General features: G+C 44.1%; 1 protein-coding gene across 1 annotated transcript in view; it reads left to right on the plus strand.

Moving 5' to 3' along the window:
• Positions 1-4361: 4361 nt before the first annotated feature.
• SLC2A9 (solute carrier family 2 member 9) overlaps positions 4362-25609 on the plus strand; it is a 1837553-nt gene continuing 1816305 nt past the window's right edge. The window contains exon 1 of the mRNA XM_069202834.1: positions 4362-4579. Coding sequence (XP_069058935.1) covers positions 4456-4579 — 124 coding nt within the window. The 5' untranslated portion in view covers positions 4362-4455. The remainder of the gene's footprint in view (positions 4580-25609) is intronic.

Consider the following 25609-nt stretch of genomic DNA (forward strand, 5'->3'; position numbering starts at 1 on the left):
TGCCACTAACTGTGATGCTACATGCAATGCCATGCACCGTGATGTCACACACTGGGATGTCACACGCCATGATTTCACTTGCATACTGCCTAACTTGGTGTTAGAAATGGGGTCTTTTGTTGGCAGTCAGGTTACCCCCTGCCCAAGCAATGACCCTCACTCTAGTCAGGGTAAGTCACACACAATCCAAATTATCCTGTGCCCACCCTCTGGTAGCTTGGCACGAGCAGTCAGGCTTAACTTAGAAGGCAATGTGTAAAGTATTTGTGCAATAAATCATGCAGTAACACAGTAGAACACCACACAAATACACCACACAGTGTTTAGAAAAATATATAATATTTATCTGGATACTTGCAGGTCAAAACGATCAAAGATGCAATAAGTAAATGTAGAGATGTCACTGAAAAGTGATATAAAGTGTCTTAAGTCTTTTAAAAGCAAACAAAGTCTCTTTTTAGCACAAAGTACCTGGTTCATGTGAAAAATCTCCGCAATGGGCCGCAGAGGAGGAGAAGCGTGGAAACAAAGGGGGTGTGCGCCAATTTCTCAGGCCGCACACGGTGATGGGTCATTTAGTTTCCATGCAGGGACAGCTGTGCGTCAATTCCCGGCGCTCGGTCGTGTATCCTCTTCGGGTTGTGGGGTTTTCAGACACCCCGAGGTCTGTGCGTGAAATACTGGGCTTGTGGAATGGAGTCACAAGCGCTGCGTCATTCCGGTAGGCGTTGCGTGGAAATTTCTACTGCGCGGCAGGCGCTGCGTCGATTTCCTCTCTGGAAGTCGGCCTGCGTCGTCCCAGGCCTGCTGTGAGTTGATCCGGTGGGCCGTGCGTGGAAGTTCCGGTCGCAACGCAGGCGCTGTGTCGATCTTCTCCTTGCGAAGTCGGGCTGCGTCGTTCCGGTTTGGCGTGCGATTAATTTCTCACCACGGGGCAGCTGTGCGTCATTTTTAACAAGCTGTGGGTTGAATTTTCACCGCACAAGGAGCCCAGTTGCAAGAGAGAAGTCTTTTTGGTCCTGAGACTTCAGGGAACAGGAGGCAAGCTCTATCCAAGCCCTTGGAGAGCACTTCTTCACCACAGCCAGGGAGCAGCAAGGCAGCAGGGAAACAGTAAGGCAGCAGTCCTTCACAGAAAGCAGTCAGGTGAGTCCTTTGGGCAGCCAGGCAGTTCTTCTTGGCAGGATGCAGGTTCTGGTTACAAGTTTCTTCTCCAGGAAGTGTCTTAGTTGGAAGGGGCAAAGGCCCTGTTTAATATACCCAAATGTTCCTTTGAAGTGGGGGAGACTTCAAAGAGTGGCTTAGAAGTACACCAGGCCCTCTTTCAGTTCAATCCTGTCTGCCAGGGTCTCAGTAGGGGGTGTGGCAGTCCTTTGTGTCAGAGCAGGCCATCCACCTTCCCAGCAGAGGAAGACCCATTCAAAATGCAGATGTATGCAAGTGAGGCTGAGTATCCTGTGTTTGGGGTGTATCTGAGTGAATGCACAAGGAGCTGTCAACTAAACCCAGCCAGACGTGGATTGTAAGGCACAGAAAGATTTAAGTGCAGAGAAATGCTCACTTTCTAAAAGTGACATTTCTAAAATAGTAATATTAAATCCAACTTCACCAGTCAGCAGGATTTTATATCACCATTCTGGCCATACTAAATATGACCTTCCTACTCCTTTCAGATCAGCAGCTACCACTCAAACAATATATGAGGATAGCCCCAATGTTAGCCTATAAAGGGAGCAGACCTCACAGCAGTGTAAAAACGAATTTGGGAGTTTTACACTACCAGGACATGTAAACTACATAGCTACATGTCCTGCCTTTTGCCTACACAGCACCCTGCCCTATGGGTTACCTAGGGTATACCTTAGGGGTGTCTTATATGTAGAAAAAGGAGGAGTTTTAGACTTGGCAAGTACTTTTAAATGCCCAGTCAAATTGGCAGTGAAACTGCACACACAGGCCTTGCAATGGCAGGCCTGAGACAAGGTTAAGGGGCTACTTAAGTGGGTTGCACAACCAGTGCTGCAGGCCCACTAGTAGCATTTAATCTACAGGCCCTGGGCACATATAGTACCCAGTACTAGGGACTTATAAGTCAATTAAATAGTCCAATTGGGTATGATCCAAGGTTACCATGTTTAAAGGGAGAGCGCATAGGTACTTTAGCACTGGTTAGCAGTGGTGAAGTGTGCAGAGTCTAAAAACCAGCAAAAACAGTGTCCAAAAAGTGGGGGAGGCAGGTAAAAAGTTAGGGGTGACCACCCAAAGGATGTCAGGTCTAACACTTGGTTAGTCCACCCACTTATTTTTTTAGGACTTGTGCAGTGGTTCCTCCCCAAAAATGTGTCACTTTTAACAGCGATGCATTCTGGTATGTTAGCAGTGTCTGGTGCCCTTAGGTTTAATAGCCCGGTACTTCTGGCCTCTTGCTACTGTCTGCAGAGCCCAATTTTAAAGACACTAAAAATAGTTCCTGGCTTTTGATGGCAGCTTACTTATACAGGGAGTGCAGAATTATTAGGCAAGTTGTATTTTTGAGGATTAATTTTATTATTGAACAACAACCATGTTCTCAATGAACCCAAAAAACTCATTAATATCAAAGCTGAATATTTTTGGAAGTAGTTTTTAGTTTGTTTTTAGTTTTAGCTATGTTAGGGGGATATCTGTGTGTGCAGGTGACTATTACTGTGCATAATTATTAGGCAACTCAACAAAAAAAAATATATACCCATTTCAATTATTTATTATTACCAGTGAAACCAATATAACATCTCAACATTCACAAATATACATTTCTGACATTCAAAAACAAAACAAAAACAAATCAGTGACCAATATAGCCACCCTTCTTTGCAAGGACACTCAAAAGCCTGCCATCCATGGATTCTGTCAGTGTTTTGATCTGTTCACCATCAACATTGCGTGCAGCAGCAACCACAGCCTCCCAGACACTGTTCAGAGAGGTATACTGTTTTCCCTCCTTGTAAATCTCACATTTGATGATGGACCACAGGTTCTCAATGGGGTTCAGATCAGGTGAACAAGGAGGCCATGTCATTAGATTTCCTTCTTTTATACCCTTTCTTGCCAGCCACGCTGTGGAGTACTTGGACGCGTGTGATGGAGCATTGTCCTGCATGAAAATCATGTTTTTCTTGAAGGATGCAGACTTCTTCCTGTACCACTGCTTGAAGAAGGTGTCTTCCAGGAACTGGCAGTAGGACTGGGAGTTGAGCTTGACTCCATCCTCAACCCGAAAAGGCCCCACAAGCTCATCTTTGATGATACCAGCCCAAACCAGTACTCCACCTCCACCTTGCTGGCGTCTGAGTCGGACTGGAGCTCTCTGCCCTTTACCAATCCAGCCACGGGCCCATCCATCTGGCCCATCAAGACTCACTCTCATTTCATCAGTCCATAAAACCTTAGAAAAATCAGTCTTGAGATCTTTCTTGGCCCAGTCTTGACGTTTCAGCTTGTGTGTCTTGTTCAGTGGTGGTCGTCTTTCAGCCTTTCTTACCTTGGCCATGTGTCTGAGTATTGCACACCTTGTGCTTTTGGGCACTCCAGTGATGTTGCAGCTCTGAAATATGGCCAAACTGGTGGCAAGTGGCATCGTGGCAGCTGCACGCTTGACTTTTCTCAGTTAATGGGCAGTTATTTTGCGCCTTGGTTTTTCCACACGCTTCTTGCGACCCTGTTGACTATTTTGAATGAAACGCTTGATTGTTCGATGATCACGCTTCAGAAGCTTTGCAATTTTAAGAGTGCTGCATCCCTCTGCAAGATATCTCACTATTTTTGACTTTTCTGAGCCTGTCAAGTCCTTCTTTTGACCCATTTTGCCAAAGGAAAGGAAGTTGCCTAATAATTATGCACACCTGATATAGGGTGTTGATGTCATTAGACCACACCCCTTCTCATTACAGAGATGCACATCACCTAATATGCTTAATTGGTAGTAGGCTTTCGAGCCTATACAGCTTGGAGTAAGACAACATGCATAAAGAGGATGATGTGGTCAAAATACTAATTTGCCTAATAATTCTGCACTCCCTGTAGCTTGTAGCCAGTGCATTGCTTTAGTTGTGTTTAGTGGTTCTTTGAGGATTAACGATGTTTAGTCGTTCCTTGTGGCGAGCAACACACTGAACTAGCGTTCAACAGTGAATGTTCCCGTTAGTTGATGCTGTCAGCACTTGCACTAGTGAAAACATCCCATCACCACCTTCTCTTGTGCTGGGTGTTAGCCTCGTCTCACGACAGATGCGTAACACCGCCGGTTTCAGGGCTACAGTTAAAAGAAAGTGATTGCCTCGGCAAGGTGCCAATTGCAGTCTCTGCCCGCCTCCGCTGCAGCCAGTGAGCGGGCGCTGGTGCTGGCAGGGCGGGCGCTTGGTCCTAAACACACCTTGTCTCTGCCCACGAGGGCTGCTCCCTGCTCAGTGTCCCGGGATGGCACGGCAGCATTTTGTTGGCACTGCGTGTGACAGGGCGGAGGTGTGCAGGAGCAAAAACACCCAAGAAGCCATGGACGCGCCAGAGAGAGAGTGCGATGTCGAGGAGGCGTTGGTGGGCGGTAAGCCTGGAGCGCTGCATTTTCCCTAACTTGCTTGGAAGATGGTCTTGAACTCTGTTTTCCATGTGCTTGTTAAATGTACAACATGACGGACACGTGGTGATCAGGATAAACACAATCCTGTCATGTAACCTGTGGCTTGCTGCTGAGTGCCTCCATGTTTAATACAAAATGCTGGCGACGAGGGGTGTGCATTGGGCACTCCCTCCTGTCACTCGGCTCGGTGAGTGGACTTGGATATGCAAATATCTTGGAGAGCTGTAACCTCGCCGCAGTGCACCCATTATAATCGCCCCTCTGGCAACTACAGCGTGGTTCGCAGTCCCTGAAAGTGACAACATACAGTGCCCCGCAGTGCATTTACTGGTGGATTAGTAAAGCCATGTGATGGGAGTACACATTTCTGTGTCACAGGCAATCTTCCCAGACACAGCGAGAATGTCATCACATTTCTGTCTGGCACCTTATAGTTTGTGAACGCAGGGCATGTATTTGATTGGCATTGTCGCACCAAATGAGACTTGGAAGTTGGCATGCTTGGCTGCAGGAATTACACTATTTTCCTTTGCACACGCTAGAGGCGTTTTAAGGAATGGGTAAACTGGGCAATTCCATAGGGCGCCCACCTTGCAAGAGGTCTCCTGGGGAAGTAAACATTCTTTTAATCTAGCTCACCTCTGTATATTTCCATATCTCATACTCTCTCATCTCTGCCCACCTTTTCCTCTGAGTGTCTCTCTCTCTCTGCCCAATGTCCTCTTAATTATTTATGGGAACCCTGGAAAGACATATTTTAACTCTTGTGTGAATTGTGTTTCTGAACGTTGGGCACCATGTGGAGTTCTATTAGAAGAAAATTGGCATTAAAATGATGAACAGGGCCCCCAAAATATGTGTTGCCTGGGGTCCCAAAAATCCTTAAGATGACACTGGCACACGGGTCACCAAAATTGAGAGACAGATTTATCAACTAGTTGCGTCACCCTTGCGCCACACAGGAGGGGGAGCAAGGGCAACACAACTACTATGGTAGATTTATCAAGCCGCACAAGGCCACCTTGCTTGGCCCTGAGTGGCTTGATAAATCCGGAGTAACACAAGGCAGCGCAAATTGCTGCCTTGCGTTACTCTGCCCCAGGAGAGGAGCAGCAAGGAGAAACTTATTTATTTTTCCCTCATGTTTTCCTCTTTCTAAATGTGCCACATTCTGCAGCACATTTAGAAAAGAAAAATGCTTCTGAAGATTGTGTATAGGAGGGTGGCCCTTCCTGCACAAAAATGACCTGGCCTGGCACCATTGTTCAAGGGTGTCTGCATTGGCGCAAGGCAGCACATTGGGCGCCAACACAAGGAAAGGACATGAATGCGCCGTGTCATGGTAAATGTTGTTAATTTCTGTCCTTTCCCTTTCATGCAGTGCTGCAAGGTGGCTTGCTGCACTTCACTGCACTGCGTGAAACAATGATAAATATGGCCCTGAAACGCACACATGTTCCCACGTTTAAAAACAAAAAGTAGAGAATAGTTTGGTTTATACTAGGCTTTGTGATAGCAAACAGCCTCATTCTTTGTGTGACGCCGTCAGAGAGCTCAGGCGTTTTGGCCGAGACCACGATGCAGTCCGAGACTTGCAGTTTTACTTTTAGCGCTACATGTGGGCTTAGAAATTTCAGCCTGAAAAGTGCCCTTGACTGGAACACCAGGACTCACCAAATGTGTCCAACGATGTAGAGGCCTCTTGGCAGCGTTTTGCCTGCTGCAAACTGCTAATTTTTATATTCTAGAATACATGCAGCGGTTGAAAATGCAGTTTAATTCACAGATGGCTGTGAACCCCACCTTCTGCTGCTTCTGAACTCATATAATACTTGCCAGTCGCTTACATTTGCAAAGTTATTTTCTCTCGGGCATTAACGCACCTGCTATTGGAGGTGATTCATTTACATGGTTTAAATGTTTGGCATTTGTTTGAATGGGTGTCGGCCAAAGGCTTTCAGTGCGCATGTGTCACACAACACATGAAAGTGAAACATAAAAGGTAAATCATAAATAGATCATAAAGCATTATTTTAACCCTCGGTAATAAGTCGAAGTCCCTTGTTTTTATTGAGGGGTGTAGTGTGTCAGCAGTAAAGGCTGATCCTACCTGCGGGTTATAGGAAGCGACGTGGACATGCGCCTTGAAGGGCGAGGTTAGGCAGTGTGATGGTGGTCCTGTAGTACCCAGAATACTCTGCAGATGCCCGCAGAGAGACACGTGGTAGAAAAAAGGGACAAAAATAGAAAGAGGGAAACATTTCCATGAACGAAAATTGTTTCTGTGTCCAGTGTTTTTTTTTTAAACTTGTTTTTGGCTTCTTTGTCGTGTATTGTGCTTTGGTCTATGATCTTCCATGCGACCCACAACACAGTTCGAAGAGAGACACGTGCTAGAGGGAGCGACAAAGAAAAAAGAGTGAAAATGCCAGTGATGAAAATTATTATTCTGTCAACTATTTTTTTAAATTGTTTTTGGCTTCTGTGCCTCATGTAGTGCTTTGGTCAGTTACCTGCCTTGTGGCTCACAACAAGGTTTCCGAGGTCCTTTTGTTGCTTTAGTGGGCACTCCTCTTGGTTAGTGTTGGATGAGATTCAGGTGTATTTAGGTATTTTTCCTGTTTCATTCTGCTCCTTGCAAGTGAAGGGAGCTCCTTTCCCCACTCCCCTGTATCACACAGGCGGTGTTACTAGCCATGTTAAGTATTTCCAGTTGACTCCAGTATACTCTTGATTTAGATGCAGGACAGAGCTGAAAATTGAATCTTTCAATAGTATTGTGTTACCCGAAGGGTTGAGAAAAGTCCAACTTGATCACAAAGTTTGATGCTTATAATCCTTATTTAATTATGTTCATTCTGAACAGTAATGTGAAGAGATGGACACCCAACATGTGTTTCGACCCTAAGACTCACAGGCCTCGGGCTTTCTCAAGGTGTATATCGTATGTTGATACAACTTTTTGATGAAAGGTCACCTAGTGGTGAAATGCATAGAACAAGTAATTAGCCAGCAACCGGTGTTCCAAGGCTAAAATTCACCCGTGGTCCAAAATGTATTAGGGTAAGTAGCTGAGTGCAGTGCGTGTTTGTCTGCAGCATGTGTATCTCTGCGTCGTAACTGGGAACAATCACCCCCTTTTCTCCTCTCATCTATGACTCCTATATGTTAGCTCTCAATTTCATGAGGTTTTCTCCCTCCTGGGCACAGTTTATGTTGCATTCATTCTAGTACTTTTTTGGCAGAACATTGTTGACTTCAGTTTCCATGAGTTTCTCAGTTCAGTTGTTTAGTATGTTTGTCATGTCGTGAACTAATCGTTTTAAATTTGTTCTCAATGAATTGTATTTGTGTATTATAGAAAATTGGGTTACTCGTGGAGTGGGCTGAAACCCTACTTAAGCAGAAACCAGAAACTCTGTCAAGGTGAAACACAAGCAAACCTCAAAATAACCTGTGCTTAACCCTCTGGTAGCTTGGCACAAAAGCAGTGAGGCCTAACTTAATGACAATGTGTAAAGTTTGTTTCTGCTGCACTTCAAACAGTAATAAAGTGAAAACACAATACAAGAAGAATCCTACAATAATTTAGAAAACATAGAGTAAAATTTAATAAAATATTTGTTAGAAATGGGGTCTCTAGTTGGCAGTGACTTGCACCCTGTCCAGGAAGGGACCCTCACTCTAGTCAGGGTAACGGAGCCACATAGCTACGATAACCCATGCTGACCCCCTTGGTAGCTTGGTACGAGCAGTCAGACTTATCTCAGAGGCAATGTGTAAAGTATTTGTACACACACACAGTAACACAGTGGAAACACCACAAAAGTACTCCACACCACTTTAGAAAAATAGCCAGAATTCATCTGAATAAAACAAGACCAAAACAACAAACTCCAACATACAAAAGTAGAGATTTCACTTTTTAAAAGTTTAAATGAGTCTTAATCCATGGAAATCAATGGTTGTATCTTTTTAGCACAAATTATCTGGAATGCATCAAAAGCAAAGACAATGCGGCCCAAAGGGTGGTGCAGCACTGAAAAGCAAAGTGATGTGTCAGTTTCTTACTGCGCAGGGGAGGTGATGTGTTAATTATTTCCTCACAGGAGTGGAGATGTGTTGGTTTCTTACTGGCATGGGAGGTGGTGTGTCGATTCTTTCCACGTAGCAAAGGCGATGCGTTGATTTCCAAACATGCAGCCTCGGTTCCTTACTGCGGTGTGGTTAGATGAAAATTTGATGCCCCAGGGACAATGCATGGAAAATCCAGGCATGCTGTGTTGATGGACCTATGGTGAAAAAGGGCTGCATCGATTTTTCTGCTGTAGCTCGTTGGTGCACAGATTTTCTCCTTCAGGTCACCAGCTTACACTTCCAAGGGCCCAGGTGCTGGAGTTGGCATCACTTGACAAGTCAGGAATCTCAGCAGAAGAGCCCAGGCACTGGAAGATGAATTCTTTGATATCCCTGAGACTTCTTAACCAGAGACAATTCAGTTTAAAGACCTTGGAGAACCTTGGAAAGCAGGATGTAGAAAGTAAAGTCCAGTTCTTTCACTCAGGACAGAAGCAGCAAGCAGCAGGCCAGAACATCAAAGCAGCAGGCAGAGTAGCAGTCCCTTCTACAGCGTCCAGCTCTTTTTCCTGGCATAACGTTCTCAGTCCGAGCGTGTTCTAATCATTTGGTGTCAGAGGTCCAGTACTTATACCCATTTCTTGAAGTAGGCAAACTTCAAGGAGAAGCCTTTGTAGTGCACAAGACCCTGCCTTTCCCTGTCCTGTCTCCAGACACACTCCAGTGGGTTGTAGACTACTCTGTGTGAGGAGAGGCACAACCCTATTCAGGTGCAAGTGTCAGCTCCTCCCAGCAGTCTAGCTCAAAAAGACCCATCAGGAAATTCAGGGCACACCTCAGCTCTCCTTGTGTGACTGTCTAGAGTGAATTCACAATCAGCCCAACTGTCATCCTAACCCAGACGTGTATTCCACAGACAGACAGAGGCAAAGAATGGTTAAGCAAGAAAAGTGGCATTTTCCAACCTACAATTCAAAAACATACTTCACCAAAAGATGTATTTGTAAATTTTGAGTTCAGAGACCCCAAACTCCAAATTTGTAGCTGTTCCGAATGGGAAACTACACTTAAAAGATATTTAAAAGTAATTCCCATGTTACCCTACGAGAGAGATAGTCCTTGCAATAGTGAAAACCGAATTTAGCAAGTATTTCACTATCAGGACATGTAAAACACACCAGTACATGTCTATCTTTTAAATACACTGCACCCTGCCCACTTGGGCCGCCTTAGGCCAACTGTAGGTGTGACTTACATGTAGTAAAAAGGAAGGTTTGGACCTGGCAAGTGAGTGCACTTGCCAGGTTGAAGTGGCAGTTTAAAACTGCCCACACAGACACTGCAGTGGCAGGTCTGAAACATGTTTACAGGGCTACTCCTGTGGGTGGCACAATCAGTGCCTCAGACCCACTAGTAGTGTTTGATTTACAGGCCCTGCGCACACATGGTGCACTATACTAGGGACTTACTAGTAAACCAAATGCAACAATAATGGAGAAACCAATCACCAATACAATTTAGACATAGAGCATTTATTCACTTTAGCACTGGTTAGCAGTGGTAAAGTGCCCAGGGTACTAAAGCCAATGCAAACAGGTCGGAAAAAGCTAGGAGGGAGAAGGCAACATTTTGGGGATAACCCTTCAAAAAGGGCCTGGTCCAACAATATTCAAGACCAATCAGTAGAACCAAAGATATGCAATTTTAAAGATTTAAGTGAAAATAGTGTATAGAAGCAGAAAGTGCCAATTATAGTTATCTAGTCTGCCTGAGCTGAGAAAAAGTCAAAGTTCAGGCCTACTGCGATGGGTCAGAAACAGGGAACAAGTTAGGCCTGCTGTAGAAAGTATCTTAAATCTTGTAAGGGGAGCCTTACAGGGTCCTGTATCGAGAATGTGTGGCTGTTCCAAGGAAGCTGGGGACCGCGATGCAAGGTCCGGTATCAGGTATGCATTACGCAGAGGCAGTTCCGATAACTGTGTCGGTTCCGCTCGTAGGACTGCAGCTGGGGTGGCAGAGCACCTTCAAACCCACTTCTAGGGGTTAGGACTAGGGTATTACCACTTGGGAGGTAGGACTCACATGAGACAGTCTAGCTGCTGGGTTCAAGGTGGATGGAGCATTTTCTGTCCCTGGGGCTTTGATAGGGAGACCATCCAACTAGCTCTTAGAGTCACTCTGGTGGTCCTGGGTTCAAGATGTAGGTCCAGTCCTTTTTACTGAGGCAGCAGGGCAACAGAGTAACAGTCCTTCTTGCAGAGCAGCACAACAGTCATTCTCAGACTTCCACAGATCCAGAGATGTACTGAAGAGTTGGGTCTGAGGGTACAATATTAAGGTAGGAGAAAGTTCTGGAGGTATCCACCCTCAGAAGTACTTGTAATTTTCTGCCTCCCTTCCCTGGCTCCAGCTTGCCGGGGGTCATGAAAGACTAGTGTCAAACTCTTTGTGAGTGTGCGCAGGGAGATCCTTTGTGATGTGCAAGTGTGGTAGGTGACAGCTCCCCGCTTTCATCAAGTCAGAGATGGCTCATCCTGCCAACATCTACTCCCCCTTTGTCTCACTGTCTGGAAATAATACACAAAGACCAACAGCAGAGCTACACCTAGTCATGTGACCCAGGATACAGACTGCAGGCACCAAAAGTCTAGGACAAGAAAATACCAAATTTCTATAAGTGGCATTTTCAGATTTGTGACTTAAAATCTGACTTTAAACCATCAAACAGGATTTTAAATTACAGTTCAACATTCCTACTTGCTCCCAGTTGAATGTTATCAAGTATTAAATTTAATGAAGCAACCTGATATTATCCTATGGAAGAGGTAGTCCCTGCAGTAATGAAAAACTAATTTAAGAATTTTTCACTCCCAGGACATGTAGAAGTTAAAAGTAGACGTCCAACTTTTTAATGCAATGTACCCTGCCATGTAAGCTGTTTAGGGCCTAGCCTAGGGGTGACTTACAAGTAATAAAAAGGAAGATTTAGATTTGGCAAAAGGTTTATTTTGGCAGGTCACTTTGGCAGTTCAAAACTGCACACACAGGCTACAATAGCAGACACGAGACCTGTTTAAAGGCCTACGTAAGTGGGTAGCACAATCAGTGCTGCAGACCCACCAGTCACATTAAAGTAACAGGCTCTGGGGGACTTACAAGTAAATTAAATGAGCCATTTGGCTGTAAGAATTAATATCTTTTTGTTGCAGTACTTTATGAGCAATGAATAAGTAGACATATAATCCATATTATATGTCAGTACGTTTTTGAGGCCAAGACAGGTTATGGACTGGCATTATCACAAGGCAACAGTAGTAGTATCATTGTATTCATAAACAATATGACCATCTGATGGGCAGTAGAGTGTGACGTTTGACCAACAAACTTAACTAAGCAATATTCATGTCTAATGTGTGCAACAAAGGGAGGGAACGTGAGGAAGTGTAGTGTGGTGTCACTGTCGATGTGGTCTAGGATTCACAAGATTCCCTTTGCAGATGATCTTAAATAAGGTACAATTTGAGTCACCAAGGCAACAGGTGGTGGTGGGCTAAGAATGAGCTGTAGGGCGTCATGGGATCCCAACAGATGTAATAACCTCTAATGTCTTAGGTCCATATGCAGCCCTGGCACTAGGGCCAAACCTGCACCATGAAATAAAAGGATCAATGAGGAGTCACACACAAGATAAAAGCAGAGCAGAACAAATAACAAAACATACTAAACTGAAATTGTCTGCATTCCAAAGTTTTCACAGATATCTGGACTTGCCAACAGTATAGGGGCATGTAGGGTACTAATCTATAGACTGACCATGTACAATGAGAAGTGCTTAAAGTTGCAGGGAGCAGTTGAGCTTCAGTGCATGCCACTCATAGTGCAGAGGTGTCAGAAGTGCCACAGCAGTCTTCACATAGCACAAGTTGACACAGATATAGCATTCATCAGTTCTTTGAGTCAACAAGAGGGACAAGACATTATCTTAGTTACTTGGATATGGTGCTTGGAGTGAGTGAGTAGAGACCACAATCATTCAGGGATCTCTGGCCCGTATTTATACTTTTTGACGCTAAACTGCGCTAACGCAGTTTAGCGTAAAAAAAATTTGCGCCGGCTAACGCCATTCTGAAGCACCATGCGGGCGCCGTATTTATTGAATGGCGTTAGCCGGCGCAAGAAGACCGGCGCTGCCTGGTGTGCGTGGAAAAAAAACACGTACACCAGGCAGCGCCGGCGTTGGGAAAAATGGCGCTAGGGCGTCTTAAAAATGGTGCAAGTCAGGTTGACGCAAAAAATCGCCTCCACCCGATTTGCGCCATTTTTAACGACGCCCAGACGCCATTTACATGACTCCTTTCTTAGTAAAGACAGGAGTCATGCCCCCTTGCCCAATGGCCATGCCCAGGGGACTTATGTCCCCTGGGCATGGTCATTGGGCATTGAGGCATGTAGGGGGGCACAAATCAGGCCCCCCTATGCAAAAAAAAAAAAAAAAAAAAAAAAAATATTATACTTACCTGAATGTCCCTGGGATGGGTCCCTCCATCCTTGGGTGTCCTCCTGGGGTGGGCAAGGGTGGCAGGGGGGGTCCCTGGGGGCATGGGAGGGCAGCTGTGGGCTCATTTTGAGCCCACAGGTCCCTTAACGCCTGCCCTGACCCAGGCGCTAAAATCCGGCGCAAATGCGGGGTTTTTTGCCCCGCCCACTCCCGGGTGTCATTTTTGCCCGGGAGTATAAATACGACGCATTTGCGGCACAGTCATTTTTTTAGACGGGAACGCCTACCTTGCATCTCATTAACGCAAGGAAGGCGTTCACGCAAAAAAATGACGCTCTTTCCTCATACTTTGGCGCTAGACGCGTCTAACGCCAAAGTATAAATATGGCGTTAGCTTTGCGCCGAATTTGCGTCGACAAAAACGACGCTAATTCGGCGCAAACGGAGTATAAATATGCCCCTCTGTGTTTGGAGTCTCCCTTTAAACCTAGACTTATTCCATACCAGTATCTTTACTATCTGAGGGAGCCCTACTCTGTCAAATTGCCTGTGCAGTATGTTCACATGCACATCTAAGGGGATGCTTGGAGGACCTAAAGAATTGATATTTGTTTCTGGGTGTTGTTGCTGGAGAAGAACCAGAGTTAAGACCAACAGCTTTGGAGTGCTGAAAATCAAATCCAGAAATTTCTTGCCATTCTTCATAGTGATCATTGTTGAAAGTTTTACATGAGCATTGTATAAGGAAACTCCTAAGATATGTAGTGGATGTCCATTAAGAAGGAACGCCCTGCTTTTTTTCTTGGTTGACTGTATAATCGCTTTACTGTGTTGATGCCACAGAAGGCAAGCAATGATGAACTGGGGATCAACGTGGTGTGATCCAGTAGCTCTATGAAATTCCAGTAGCACTGGGAAGGTTATGTTTAATATTCAGGGCAACAGCTGTAACAGAAAGCCCAGTATGCTATCTTTCTCTATCTGTCCAGGGACCCCATAGAGATGGGTATGATATCATCATGAGCGGCCTTCTTGGGCTGTCACTTTATGTTTCTGAAACCAGATATCAGGGGCCCTGTCTGGGAGATTCTCATGATGTTCCTCTAGGTCATCAGATGTTTTTCTGCTGTGTCCAGCTGAGTGTAAAAGCATGAGAGGTTGGAGCAGATCTACTTCACCTCTGAGGAGTCAATTTCAGTTATTGCAGACCTTATAGAAGAGACTTCCTTTATAATGGCATCCGGTGTTATAGTCAATATCTTTGGAAAAGTCTGCTTCAGCATAAGTTTGGAACCAGGCAATGCCTTTTAGAAGAAAGGTTTCCCTGCAGGATCCTGGGAGGACATGGGAGCAGGATTATAGAAGTGCCTATGGGGCATCAGTGTTTCAATGGGTCCATCAGTCTGGAGGTCAAGGTAGGATAGGCTCCCCATTATAATGGGTGCAGAATTATTGTGGATGCTGCTATACCACAGGACTCAGTAAAGATGTACGGCTGAGCACTATGGGGAGGGTCAGTGTACAAGCCCAAGAACCAGTGGCTGTCCCCATAGTCAAATTGTAGAGACAGTACGAATATCCAGGAAAAGCAAAAAGCAAAAGTGATTAGTTAAGATGTTGATCAGGTTTCAAGATGCAGAGCTACAAGGGGGCTGCCTGTAACCTCACTGTGAAAGTCCAGGAATCAAGCACCAGCACTCTACTTGTGGCAGTAAAATCATATAGGGGCCCAGATGTCTAGTGCAGCCAGAGTAGAGCAGTAAATGATCATGGTTAGTTATCCAGGTAGTGTTTCTCATTTGTCAATGGTTGTACTGTCATAGACGTGGAACTGCTTGGTAACTACATTACATGGTGGGGGTTGGGTCTTCACAGAAACAATGAAACAACTAATGGGAAGTTAATGGAAATAAAAGTCTCAAATGACGCTTATCTATAAAAAGACTACTCTAATCCAAAAGAAAAGGATTAAGTCCTTCTTGCTAGAGTTTGTAACAAATGGTTTCACGAAAGAAGGTCACTCAGTGTTATCTCCCAGTACTAAACATATTTATTTTTAATAGTCAGGCTCTAATCACATAGTCTTCCATGATTCATCATCAAGTCTGCTCCTATCTCCAAAATCAGAGAGTATCAATCAACATATATATATATATATATATGTATATATATATATATATATATTAGTATGCAACTGACCCGTAAGGTCTCAAGTTGCTGTGAGGTATGACCTCAGGGTTCAGTCAAAGAGCAAGGTCTTGAGGTCCTTCCTGAATTGAGGTAGCGATGGTGACTGGCTGAAGTGGAGAGATTAGGTGTTCCAACATTTTGCCACCAGGTAGGCAAATGATGTCCCTCCAGCCGAGGACTTCCTTATGCAGGGTACAGTGGCGAGCAACTCCTGGGAGGAGCGAAGAGGTCTGACAAGGGAGTAAAAGGTGATCCAGTGATTGAGGTTTCTGGGTCCAAGGTTGTGGAGGGCCCTGTAAGCCTGTACGAGGAACTTGAAGTTGATCCTCTTCTCGACAAGGAGCCAGTGGAGATATCTCTGGTGTCCTGTGTTGTGTTCTCAGAGGGGGATTTGTTGTAGCTTCCTCAGGTTCTTCTTGGTGGTTCTGGCATAGAGGGCATTGCCATAGTGAAGTCTGCTCAGGGCGTATGTCACAGTTTTGTGGCAGTCACTTGGGATCCATCTGAAGTTCTTCCCTTGGAGTCTGAGGGTGTGGAAACAGGTGTTGGCGATGGAGTTGATCTGTCTTGTGATGGTGAGCGCTGAGTCGATGATGATGCCGAGGTTGCATGCGTGGTCTGTAGGGGTGGTGTGCTGCCAAGTGTTGAGGACCACCAGGAGTCATCCCAGGCTGAGGAGAAGGGTCCCAAGATGAGGATCTTGGTCTTGTCAGAGTTTAGCTTAAGGCAGCTCTCCTTGATACAGGTGGCGACTGCTTCTATACCATCTTGGAAGTTCTTCTTGGCCGTTTGGGGATTTCCGTCCGGAGATGATCAGCTGGTGTAGGAGACGATGTTCAGTCCTTAATTTCTGACAATAGGGGCAAACCGGGCCATGTAGATGTTGAACAGCGTGGGACGCAATGAGGATCCTTGGGTAGTCCACAGCTGATCTCTGTAGGTTCTGACAGGTGTGTCAGGAGTCTGACTCTGCGTTCTGCCTGTCCGGAAGGAGTGTATCCACTGAAGACCTTTGTCGCGTATGCCTGCTGTGTGGAGTCTGGCACATAGGGTGCTGTGGGACACTGTATTGAAGGCAGTCGATAGGTCTAGTATGATGAGGGCTGCTGTTTGGCCGCAGTCGAGGAGAGAGTAGGGTCCACATAAAGTTTTTTAGAACTCTCACTCAAAACGTTTGGCTAAAAACTAGGGGAGATGTTGTAGGAAAGTGCCTCCTCTTGCATGGTCACCCCCATTTTTTGTAGACTGATGCTGCAGGGTTTTTGACCCTGTGCCCTGGGAATATGCTAACTGGGCTTCAGTGCATGTGCTCTGACTCCTAAAGCATGTTAAAATTGATATACCCCCAATTGACATACTTAACACCTGTAAGACCCTAGTATGTGGTACAAAGTGTACCTAGGGCCTGTAAGTTAAATGCCACTAGTGGACTGTACCACCTATTATGCCAACCACGACCATAGAGACTAAACATGGCTTCAGACCTACCACTGTAGCCCCTGACTGTGACAGTTCAAACACTGCTACCAACCTGTCAAAATAAACCTTTTTGACATGTATAAACCTTCTTTTGAAATATTAGTAAGTCACCCTTTAGTAGACCTTATAGCCCGTGCACAGGGTGCATATTATTACATAGAAGTAGGACATGTAGAAAGTTCATATGTATCATCTCCTTACAGTGACTAGCACCTGAGAGTGATTTTCACTGTAGCAAGGTTGACCTTTCCACAGAGAAATATTATAAAATTTCATAAAACTATCCTCAACTCAGAAATACCTAGAAAGTTTTTTCTTGGACTCTTTGTAATATTTATTAAAAGCCTAAGGCACGTTTAGAAAGTTACCTTTACACTGCCTAAAGCCTCCAAAGGGCAATTTGCACTAGGTTCCAGCTATAGCCATCTGAGTGCTCCAGCCTTGAATTTGGTGTGTAAATGGCTGCCAGAGTAGAGAACAAAGGCTGGGCAAGGAGAGGTGTCTTCATTCCTCTGGCAGGATGACAATTTTGGGCAGTGCCCAGGAACTTGATTAACTTCAAACAGGCCTCCACCATAAAAAGCAAATGTTAGTTGACACCTGGGAAAACCCTTTTCTTTGCTCGCCAGTCCGGCAGGCTCCCATCCCATTGGGGAGGGAGTTGTCCCCAGAACTGCTATTAAGTGATCTAGCAGGAGAAGCTGCTCATTTCCCTAGCCACACCTCTAGGGTAGGCAGACAGGCTTTGCACAAAGGAGGAAGGGTTTAACCATCTTGGATTTAGGCAGAGAGGCACACTGTGGTGTTGTTTGCAGTAGGACACACAGGGAATGCTGTAAAAGTAGGTAGGGTAACCCCTGGGAACTTTCACCCCATTGCAGTATCTGAATTTCTGAAAGATTTTTTTGTTTGATTACCCATGTACTGTACTTCTTTCCAATAAGGGATTTCACAAATCTAATAAGGGTTGTCCTGTTTAGACAAAGAGCATAAAAAAATATTTCAGTTTCTCATACGAGTTTCATTTCCACATTTAAAAAAACAAGCCTTGGCAAAGTCAGAACATCCCTAACCATTTTAAAATGATTTATAGCAAACACACCTTTCTCACATATGAACACATTAACTTTTCTCTGACACGCAATATTTATAAACATGCTATGCTCTTTCCCACACAGTCACTCCAAAGGGTGTAGTGGTGGCAGTACTAATAGATGTAGTAGTAGCGGTGGTGACATTGGTACAGCAGAGGTGATTGTAGTGTTGATACTGGCTTTGACTGGTGATGTTAGTAGTGATGCTGGTGATGCTAGTGGTAGTTGTGGTGTTAGTATTGGTGGTGTTAGTTATGGTGATAGTGGTGCTGATGGTGGCAGCAGTGGTGAAGTTGTTGACAGAGGTAATGTTGGAGGTAGTGGTGGTGGTATTGGTGGTGATAATGATATAAGTTTTCAGCTGAAATATTAGTGTCAGTGGAGATCGTAATGATGGAAATAGTGGTAGTTGTGATCATTATGTTGATGGTGGTGATAATGTTGGTGAATGTGGTAGCAGTAATTGTGTTGGCGCTGCTGACGGTGGGCATGATGGTGATGGTGAAAGTAATAGTTGTGGTGATGGTGGCAATAATGGTGGTGGTAATGTTTGCGTGGTGGTAGTATTCATGGTGATGGTAATGTTGGTGGTAGTGGTAATAATGACAAAAGATAGTCTTGTTGGTAATGGTATTAGTTGTAACAATGGTGCTGGTGATAATGCTAATGATGGTAGTGAAGGCAATTGCAGTGATGGTGATAATGGAGGTGATGGTGGTTCAGAGATAAAGGTAATGGTGGCAGTGGTGGTATTTGCAGAAACCTTTGACTGCTGGTGGCAACATTTGTATAGGTGGTCATATTTTACCAATGGTAATGGTCCTTGTAGGTTGCCATATTTTACCAATGGTAATGGTCCTGGTAATATTAGTGGTGGCAATGGGGATGGTGGTGTTAATGATGGTGATGTCAGTCATTATGATGCCAAAGGTGCTGCTGTGGTAATTGTGGTGCTGATGGTAGTAAAAGTGGTGAAAGAGAGAATGGTGATGGGTTGGAAATGGTGATGGGGTACTAATTGTGGCATTGATTGTGGTGGTAATGCTAGTGGTGGTGGTAATGTTAATTATGGTGACAATGGTGATAATAATAATGTTGATAGTAATAGTGGAGTTAATTGTGGTAGGTATGGTGATGGTAGTTATGGTGGTGTTGGTGATGCCAATGGCTGTAACGGTCATAGTGGTGATGATAATGATGGTGGTGCTGGTAAGTTGGTAGAGGTAATTGTTGTGGTTGTAATAATGTAGTGGTAATAATGGTAAAATGGTGATGCTGATGGTGATGGTGGTGGCAATGCTAATGTTAGTTATGGTGGTGATGGGGTAGTGGTAATGGTGTTAACAGTGGCCTCAGTGATGTGGTAATGTTGATAATGGTTTTAGTAATATGTGGTAATAGCGGGTATTGTGGTGATGATAATTGTGGTAATGTGATATAGTAGGGAGTGATGGTAATAATTGTGGTGGACATGATGGTGGTTGTGGAAAATGGACAGTAATGGTGTTGGGTATAGTTATGGCTATCATGATGGTGTAAAGTGTGGTGGTAATGTTGATGGTGGTAATAGTAATTGTGGTGTTAATGATGGTGATGGTAATGGTGGTGGTGGTGATAGTGGTAGTAATGGTGGGTAATGCTCATGTTCAGGATAATGGTGGCAGTAATGGTTGTGGTAATTGGGATGGTGGTGTTATTGGTGATGGTAGTAATGATGGTAATATTGGTAGTGGTAAAAGTGATGGTGGTGGTGATAATAGTGGTGGTAATACTTGTGTGATGTGGTAATATTAGTGGTAGTAAAGGTAATAGTGGTGGTGGTAATGGTGAGGATGGTTGTGGAGGAATGATAATGTGGTGTTAAGGTGGGGTGATGGACAAAGGTTCTGGTGGTGATAATGATGGTAACATTAGTAGTGATGGTGGAAATGGTGATCATGATAATTGTGGCATGATGGTATGGTAATAACAGTGATGTATTGCTAGTAGGGGTAATAATAATGCAGTGGTGGTACTGCAGATAGTGGTAATGGTGCTGGAAGTAATGACGATAGTGGTAATGGTAGCAGGTTTAGTAATGGCAGTGGGGGTGATGGTAGCGTGGTGGGTGTGGTAATGATGGTGGAAATGTTGGCACTGTTGGGGTAGTGGTGGTGGTAATGTGGGTAGTAATTGTGGCAATAAGATGGTGGTAATGGTGGTGTGTAGTGATATTAATGGCACTAGCACTAGTGGTGGTGGTGGTAACCTTTCAAAAGTCTATGCATTGACCCTGTCTTGTAACCATGCTCGGAGGTTGTAGGGTGCTCAGCAATAAAAAATAAATGAACAGATATGCAGCATAGCGTAAAATAGAACCCGATACAATTGTAGGTCAATAAGAGAAGGAGAATGGGGTAGAGCAGGAACCAGGATCACTGAGAATCCAATAAAGTGCTCATAAGCAGGGTGGGATCGTGTTATATCTGGCATCCTTGACATGGTTTCCCCTGACTTTTTGACCTTCTGACCTCCTGTTTTGCTGACTTCATTTTCGCAGGCTTTAAGAATCTTGGCACTTTACCACTTCTGACCAGTGCTAAAGTGCTGGTACTCTCTTCTCCAAACATGTTGACATTGGCTTATCCCGAAGTGGATCATTTAATTTACTTGTAAGTCTCTAGTAGAGTACACTATATGTGCCCAGGCCTGTAAACTAAATGCTACTAGTGGGCCTAAAATTTAATTTCCAATTGAGAAAAAATAGAGATTTGTAATTTAGTGTCTCTAGATTCACAATTTAAAACCACAAGTTATGGTAAAGTCGGATTTTAAATTGTAAGTCTGAAATGCATATTTTAGAAAGTTGGGATTTTTCTACTTCTGCTTTAACCATTCTGTGTCTCTGCCTGCCTCTCAATACACATCTGGGGTGGATGACAGCTGAGCTTTGTGCATACCCTCTATACAGTCACACACAAAGGGAACCGGGGTGTGACACTCACATTCTGACCGCCTGTCACCAGGCTGAGGGGCCTTCCTGAGTTAGATTGGGAGGGAGAATCTGACATTTGCACTTGAATCTGGCTATGCCTTTCCCCACACAAAGAGCTACATAACCCCCTGTAGAGTGTCTGGAGCCAGGGAAGGAAGGACAGAGACCTTGTGTACTTCAAAGGCCTCTAATTGTAGTTTCCCCCACTTCAAAGGCCCCACTGGGTATAAGTACTGGAACCCAAACCCCACAAAAGCAGTACACTTCTGGATTTGAGGACATTCTGCCAGGAAGAAGGACCGCTGTGCTGCAGAAGGGACTGCCACTCTGCTGAACTGCTTTGCTGTAATGGCCTGCTGCCTCTTACCTGACAGTAAGAAGGACTGGACTTGCATCTCTACATCCACCAAGAACCTAGGTGAATACAAAGGCCTGCTGGTTTGCCTCCTGTTTTGAAGACTCAGGGACATCAAAGACTTCCTTCAATCGTGCTCAGCTGCTGAACTCTGCTAACTATGAGTCCTGCCAACAGGAACCAATCCAGCCCTGGGCCTTGAAAGTGGATTTGGCAGCTGTTTGTTTACAGAAAATGGCACATCACTTCCGTTGTACTGATCATAGCCTCTGCATCCCTCCTTGATGCGATGCATCACGGCTGCCGTTGAGGATGATGACTTCACATCAATGACTGCTCGGCTCAGGGTCTACGCATCACTACCAGCCCTGGCGCACCTCCTTCACATTACGGGCTGCATGACTTGACAATAACACATTACCTTCATCACAAAAAGGTTTGATGCCTCATTGTGAGGGCATCAACAACTGCATGGCTCAATGACGATGCATTCCCTGACTACCCAGATCGGCATTGACTCATCGCCGACGCATCGCTTCCTCCCTGTCGACGCAAACCTCCATCCAAGATACTTTTTCAGTGAGCCCTGTGTGGGTACTGTTGCCGGTCTGATATTCATTGTGGTCGGCCTGAACTTTGGATGTACTCTGTACCCAAGTAACCTTTAAGCGCTAATGATTTCTAAACACTATTTGGGAGTTTATTCTTTAAAAATTAATATCTCAATTTCCACTTAATGGATTTTTGTTGTTTTAATCTTGTTTCACTGATAAAAATAGTCTCTATTTTTCTAAACTGGTGAGGAGTCTTTTTATGTTCTTGATATTGGATTAATCAATGATGATGCACACAACAAGTCATTTTTATACATGAGCGATACATTTTTATACGCAAACGAAGTTGCATCACCATTGCTAGATTCCCGCATCATGAACTCTCCGTCAACCCCAGCATGTAGTCAGCAGGCTTTTCTACCCAGGCCTGAAGTTTAATGACTGATAGGTCACAGGTGGGGTAAGACTTAGCTGTCAAACACACAAAGCTTAGATCAGATCCCACACATAGGCAGCAACACTACAACAGTCCCAATAAAGCACACATAGTCAGAGAGATGCATGCATTCCCAAAGAAATCATAAAGTTAGATGCCGCATGTAGTTAGGTACACTTCTGGACACGTACTGTCTGACCCACCCTGTGTCCATGCCAGGTCGAGGCCCATCTGCGTTCCCTATCTGGAAATGTATTTATACTCCTTGACAAATGTTCACGTTTTTTACCAAGGAAGGAATGTTTTTATGACTTTATTGTACCCAGAGAAATCTATAAAATGTGCTTCGATTCAATGTATAAGAGACAGTCCTTAGACCTGCCTTCTGTAACTGCTCTCCCAGCCATAATGTTTAATTAGATTAACTGTTTCATGTTTTGCCAGATGACTCTTGTTTTTGAAGGTAAATTGTCATTGGAGCAGCAAAGTATTGCACAAATACTTAAGCCTGATTGCTCTATGCCAAGATAACCGATGGTGAGTACAGGTTAATTTAGTTTATGTATCTGAATTACCCTGACTGAGATTGTGGTCCCTACTTGGATAGGGTGCAAACCTCTGCCAACTAGAGACCCAATCTCTAAAAGGTAGCATACGAGCTGGGATTGCTGTGAGCAGCACTAAAGCACTCACTAGGCTGGCAGGGTAGCGCAGAAGTTTACAGATTGATCCAAACTCCTTTGTCTGTCAGTAGCTGTCCCTTTCAGATGTAGGAGACAATATCATTCTGTCTGACAAACTTCAAACAGAACGGCTGTTCTGCGTGCTGATTCAAAAGGTGACAGGCATAGCCTACATGCCAATAGTGGAGGGTCGCTAACCCAGTGTCCCAGTGGATCCCTATCACAAGTGGTGTAGAGAACCCTGAGGTGTTTACCAGATCTGGTAAATAAAGACAACGCAAGGTGGAGTTTAACACCCCGAACTCCGAAGTCAAGTTCAGAAATGCAGCGTAGCATTCGAAGCCCAGCACCTACCACACCAAATGCGGTATGTCCCAGTAATTATCGGGCATTTTTCCTCTCTGCAAATATTGCCATGTGTGACCTGCCACAATTGCCCAGGAAATGTCCTGTGGGCTGAATTAAAGTGTGAATGACGTGCCAAATGAGCAATAGCTGAAATTTTCTCACCCATCGCTTTCTGTACGTATTAGTATTAAGAGTCTGATGTTTACATTACAATAGGCTGGCAAAACAAAGCTGTGTCTGAGTCAGACGGAACTATCTGAGAATTTTTTTATGATGTCTTCTGACTTTAATAAATGTTGTACTGATGCTTCGATGTGCTATGTTTGTCAGTGGCCTGCAGAGGGCAGTGACCGATCACGATTTGATAGTACTGAGGCAGATAGAAAACATTTTATTTTGTATATAATTCAGTAAAACGGATTCAGACAGCTGCACATTTTTCATTCAGTTTGAATATGTTTTGTGTATATGTGGAACAACGATGGCTATTCATTATGGAAATAAAACATGAGCTTATTAAATTGAAAATATTTTAGGGTATTTCGTTTAAACAATATCCTTATGTAATACAAGTTGTCTAAACCCATGTTGAAAACTAGCGCATTTCCAAATGTTCCTGATTACATTAGGCTGGCGGGAAAAGGCCAGGCCTGGTTAACATGAGAGGATTTGTTGATGGTGTTTTCACTTTTAAAATTGGTGAACTTTCCACTGAAGGTTCGCTGTAATGAGGACAATGACTGCTCACCATTTGACAGGATTAAGAAAGCAAGAATTTTATTTTTATTTTTCATATAAATGAATAAGATGCATTTATACAGTTGAGCAAAGCTCTTTTCCATTTGTAGATGTTTTTTGTTTAAAGGTGTTCGTATGTAGGTAGGAAATGAGGGAGCGCCCAGCCGTGGCAGCTATTATTGAGGATGTGGGATCCAGGCTGTACCCAGTGAAATATGTTGGATGAGTCCCAGTGTAATTTACCTACGGCATATTCAGTAGCGCATGTTGTCTGCTTTCCAGCGTAGCAACCTACAGGCTGTGGGAGGTTTCCTATTCTCACTCCCAAATGGGACCAAAACAAAGGTGTGATTTAAAGGGCCCTCGACCCTTCTTTTGTGTATTATCCTGGTTGGAAGCTATGTGGACCAAGACATTAATGAAATCGAGGGAAACAAAGTCGTACATCTTGTTATCTCTTAATAAAGAATTAACAGAAAAAATTATTTCAAAGCAGATTTTTGTCTTTGTTTGAAATCCTTTAACCCCTTAATTGTCAGGCCTTTTCCCCCTCAGGCGCCAGGCCTTTGTTTTTTTTGGCCATTTGGGGCAGTTCGAGCTTAGGCCCTCTCAACGTTTTGTCCACATAAGCTACCCACACCACATTTACGCCTTTTTTTTCCAACATCCTAGGGATTCTAGAGGTACCCAGAGTTTGTGGGCTCCCCTGGAGGAGACCAAGAAATTAGCCAAAATACAGCTAAAATTTCGTTTTTTTAAAAAAAATGGGAAAAAGGGCTGCAGAAGAAAACTTGTGTTTTCCCCCCTGAAAATGGCATCAACAAATGGTTTGAAGTGCTAAAACCACCATCTTCCCAGCTTTCAGGAATAGGCAGACTTGAATCAGAAAACCACATTTTTCATCACAGTTTTGGCATTTTACTGGGACATACCCCATGTTTACTACTTTTTTTGCTTTCAGCCTCCTTCCAGTTAGTGACAGAAATGGGTGGGAAACCAATGCTGAATTCTGAATTCAGCAAGGGGTCATTTGTGTACATCCTTCAAGGTGTTTCTACAGAAAGTAACAGCTAAAATAAAATAATCTTGAAATTGAGGTGAAAAAAGAGCCTTTTCGGTCCGTATTTTCTTCTATAACTTTTTCCATCTATGGCAGATTTTTGAAAGCAATATACCATTACCTCTGCTGGACTCTTCTGGTTGTCGGGATATGAAGGGCTTGTAGGTTAATCAAGAACCCTAGGTACCCAAAGCCAATAAATGAGCTGCACCCTGCAAAAGGTTTTCATTGTATACAAGTATGTAGCAATTCATTTGGTAAAATATAAAGAGTGAAAAATAGGTATCAAGGAAACCTTTGTATTTCCAAAAGGGGCACAAGATAAGGTGTTGAGTAGCAGTGGTTATTTGTACATCTCTGAATTCTAGGGTACCCATTACTAGCATGTGAATTACAGGGTGTTTCTCAAACAGATGTCATTTTTACACACTGTCTTACATTTGGAAGGAAAAATTGTAGAGAAAGACAAGGGGCAATAACACGTGTTCTACTATTCGGTGTTCCCCCA

This window comes from Pleurodeles waltl, chromosome 1_2 (assembly GCF_031143425.1).
Source record: "Pleurodeles waltl isolate 20211129_DDA chromosome 1_2, aPleWal1.hap1.20221129, whole genome shotgun sequence".
In the NCBI taxonomy this organism is placed as follows: Eukaryota; Metazoa; Chordata; class Amphibia; order Caudata; family Salamandridae; genus Pleurodeles; species Pleurodeles waltl.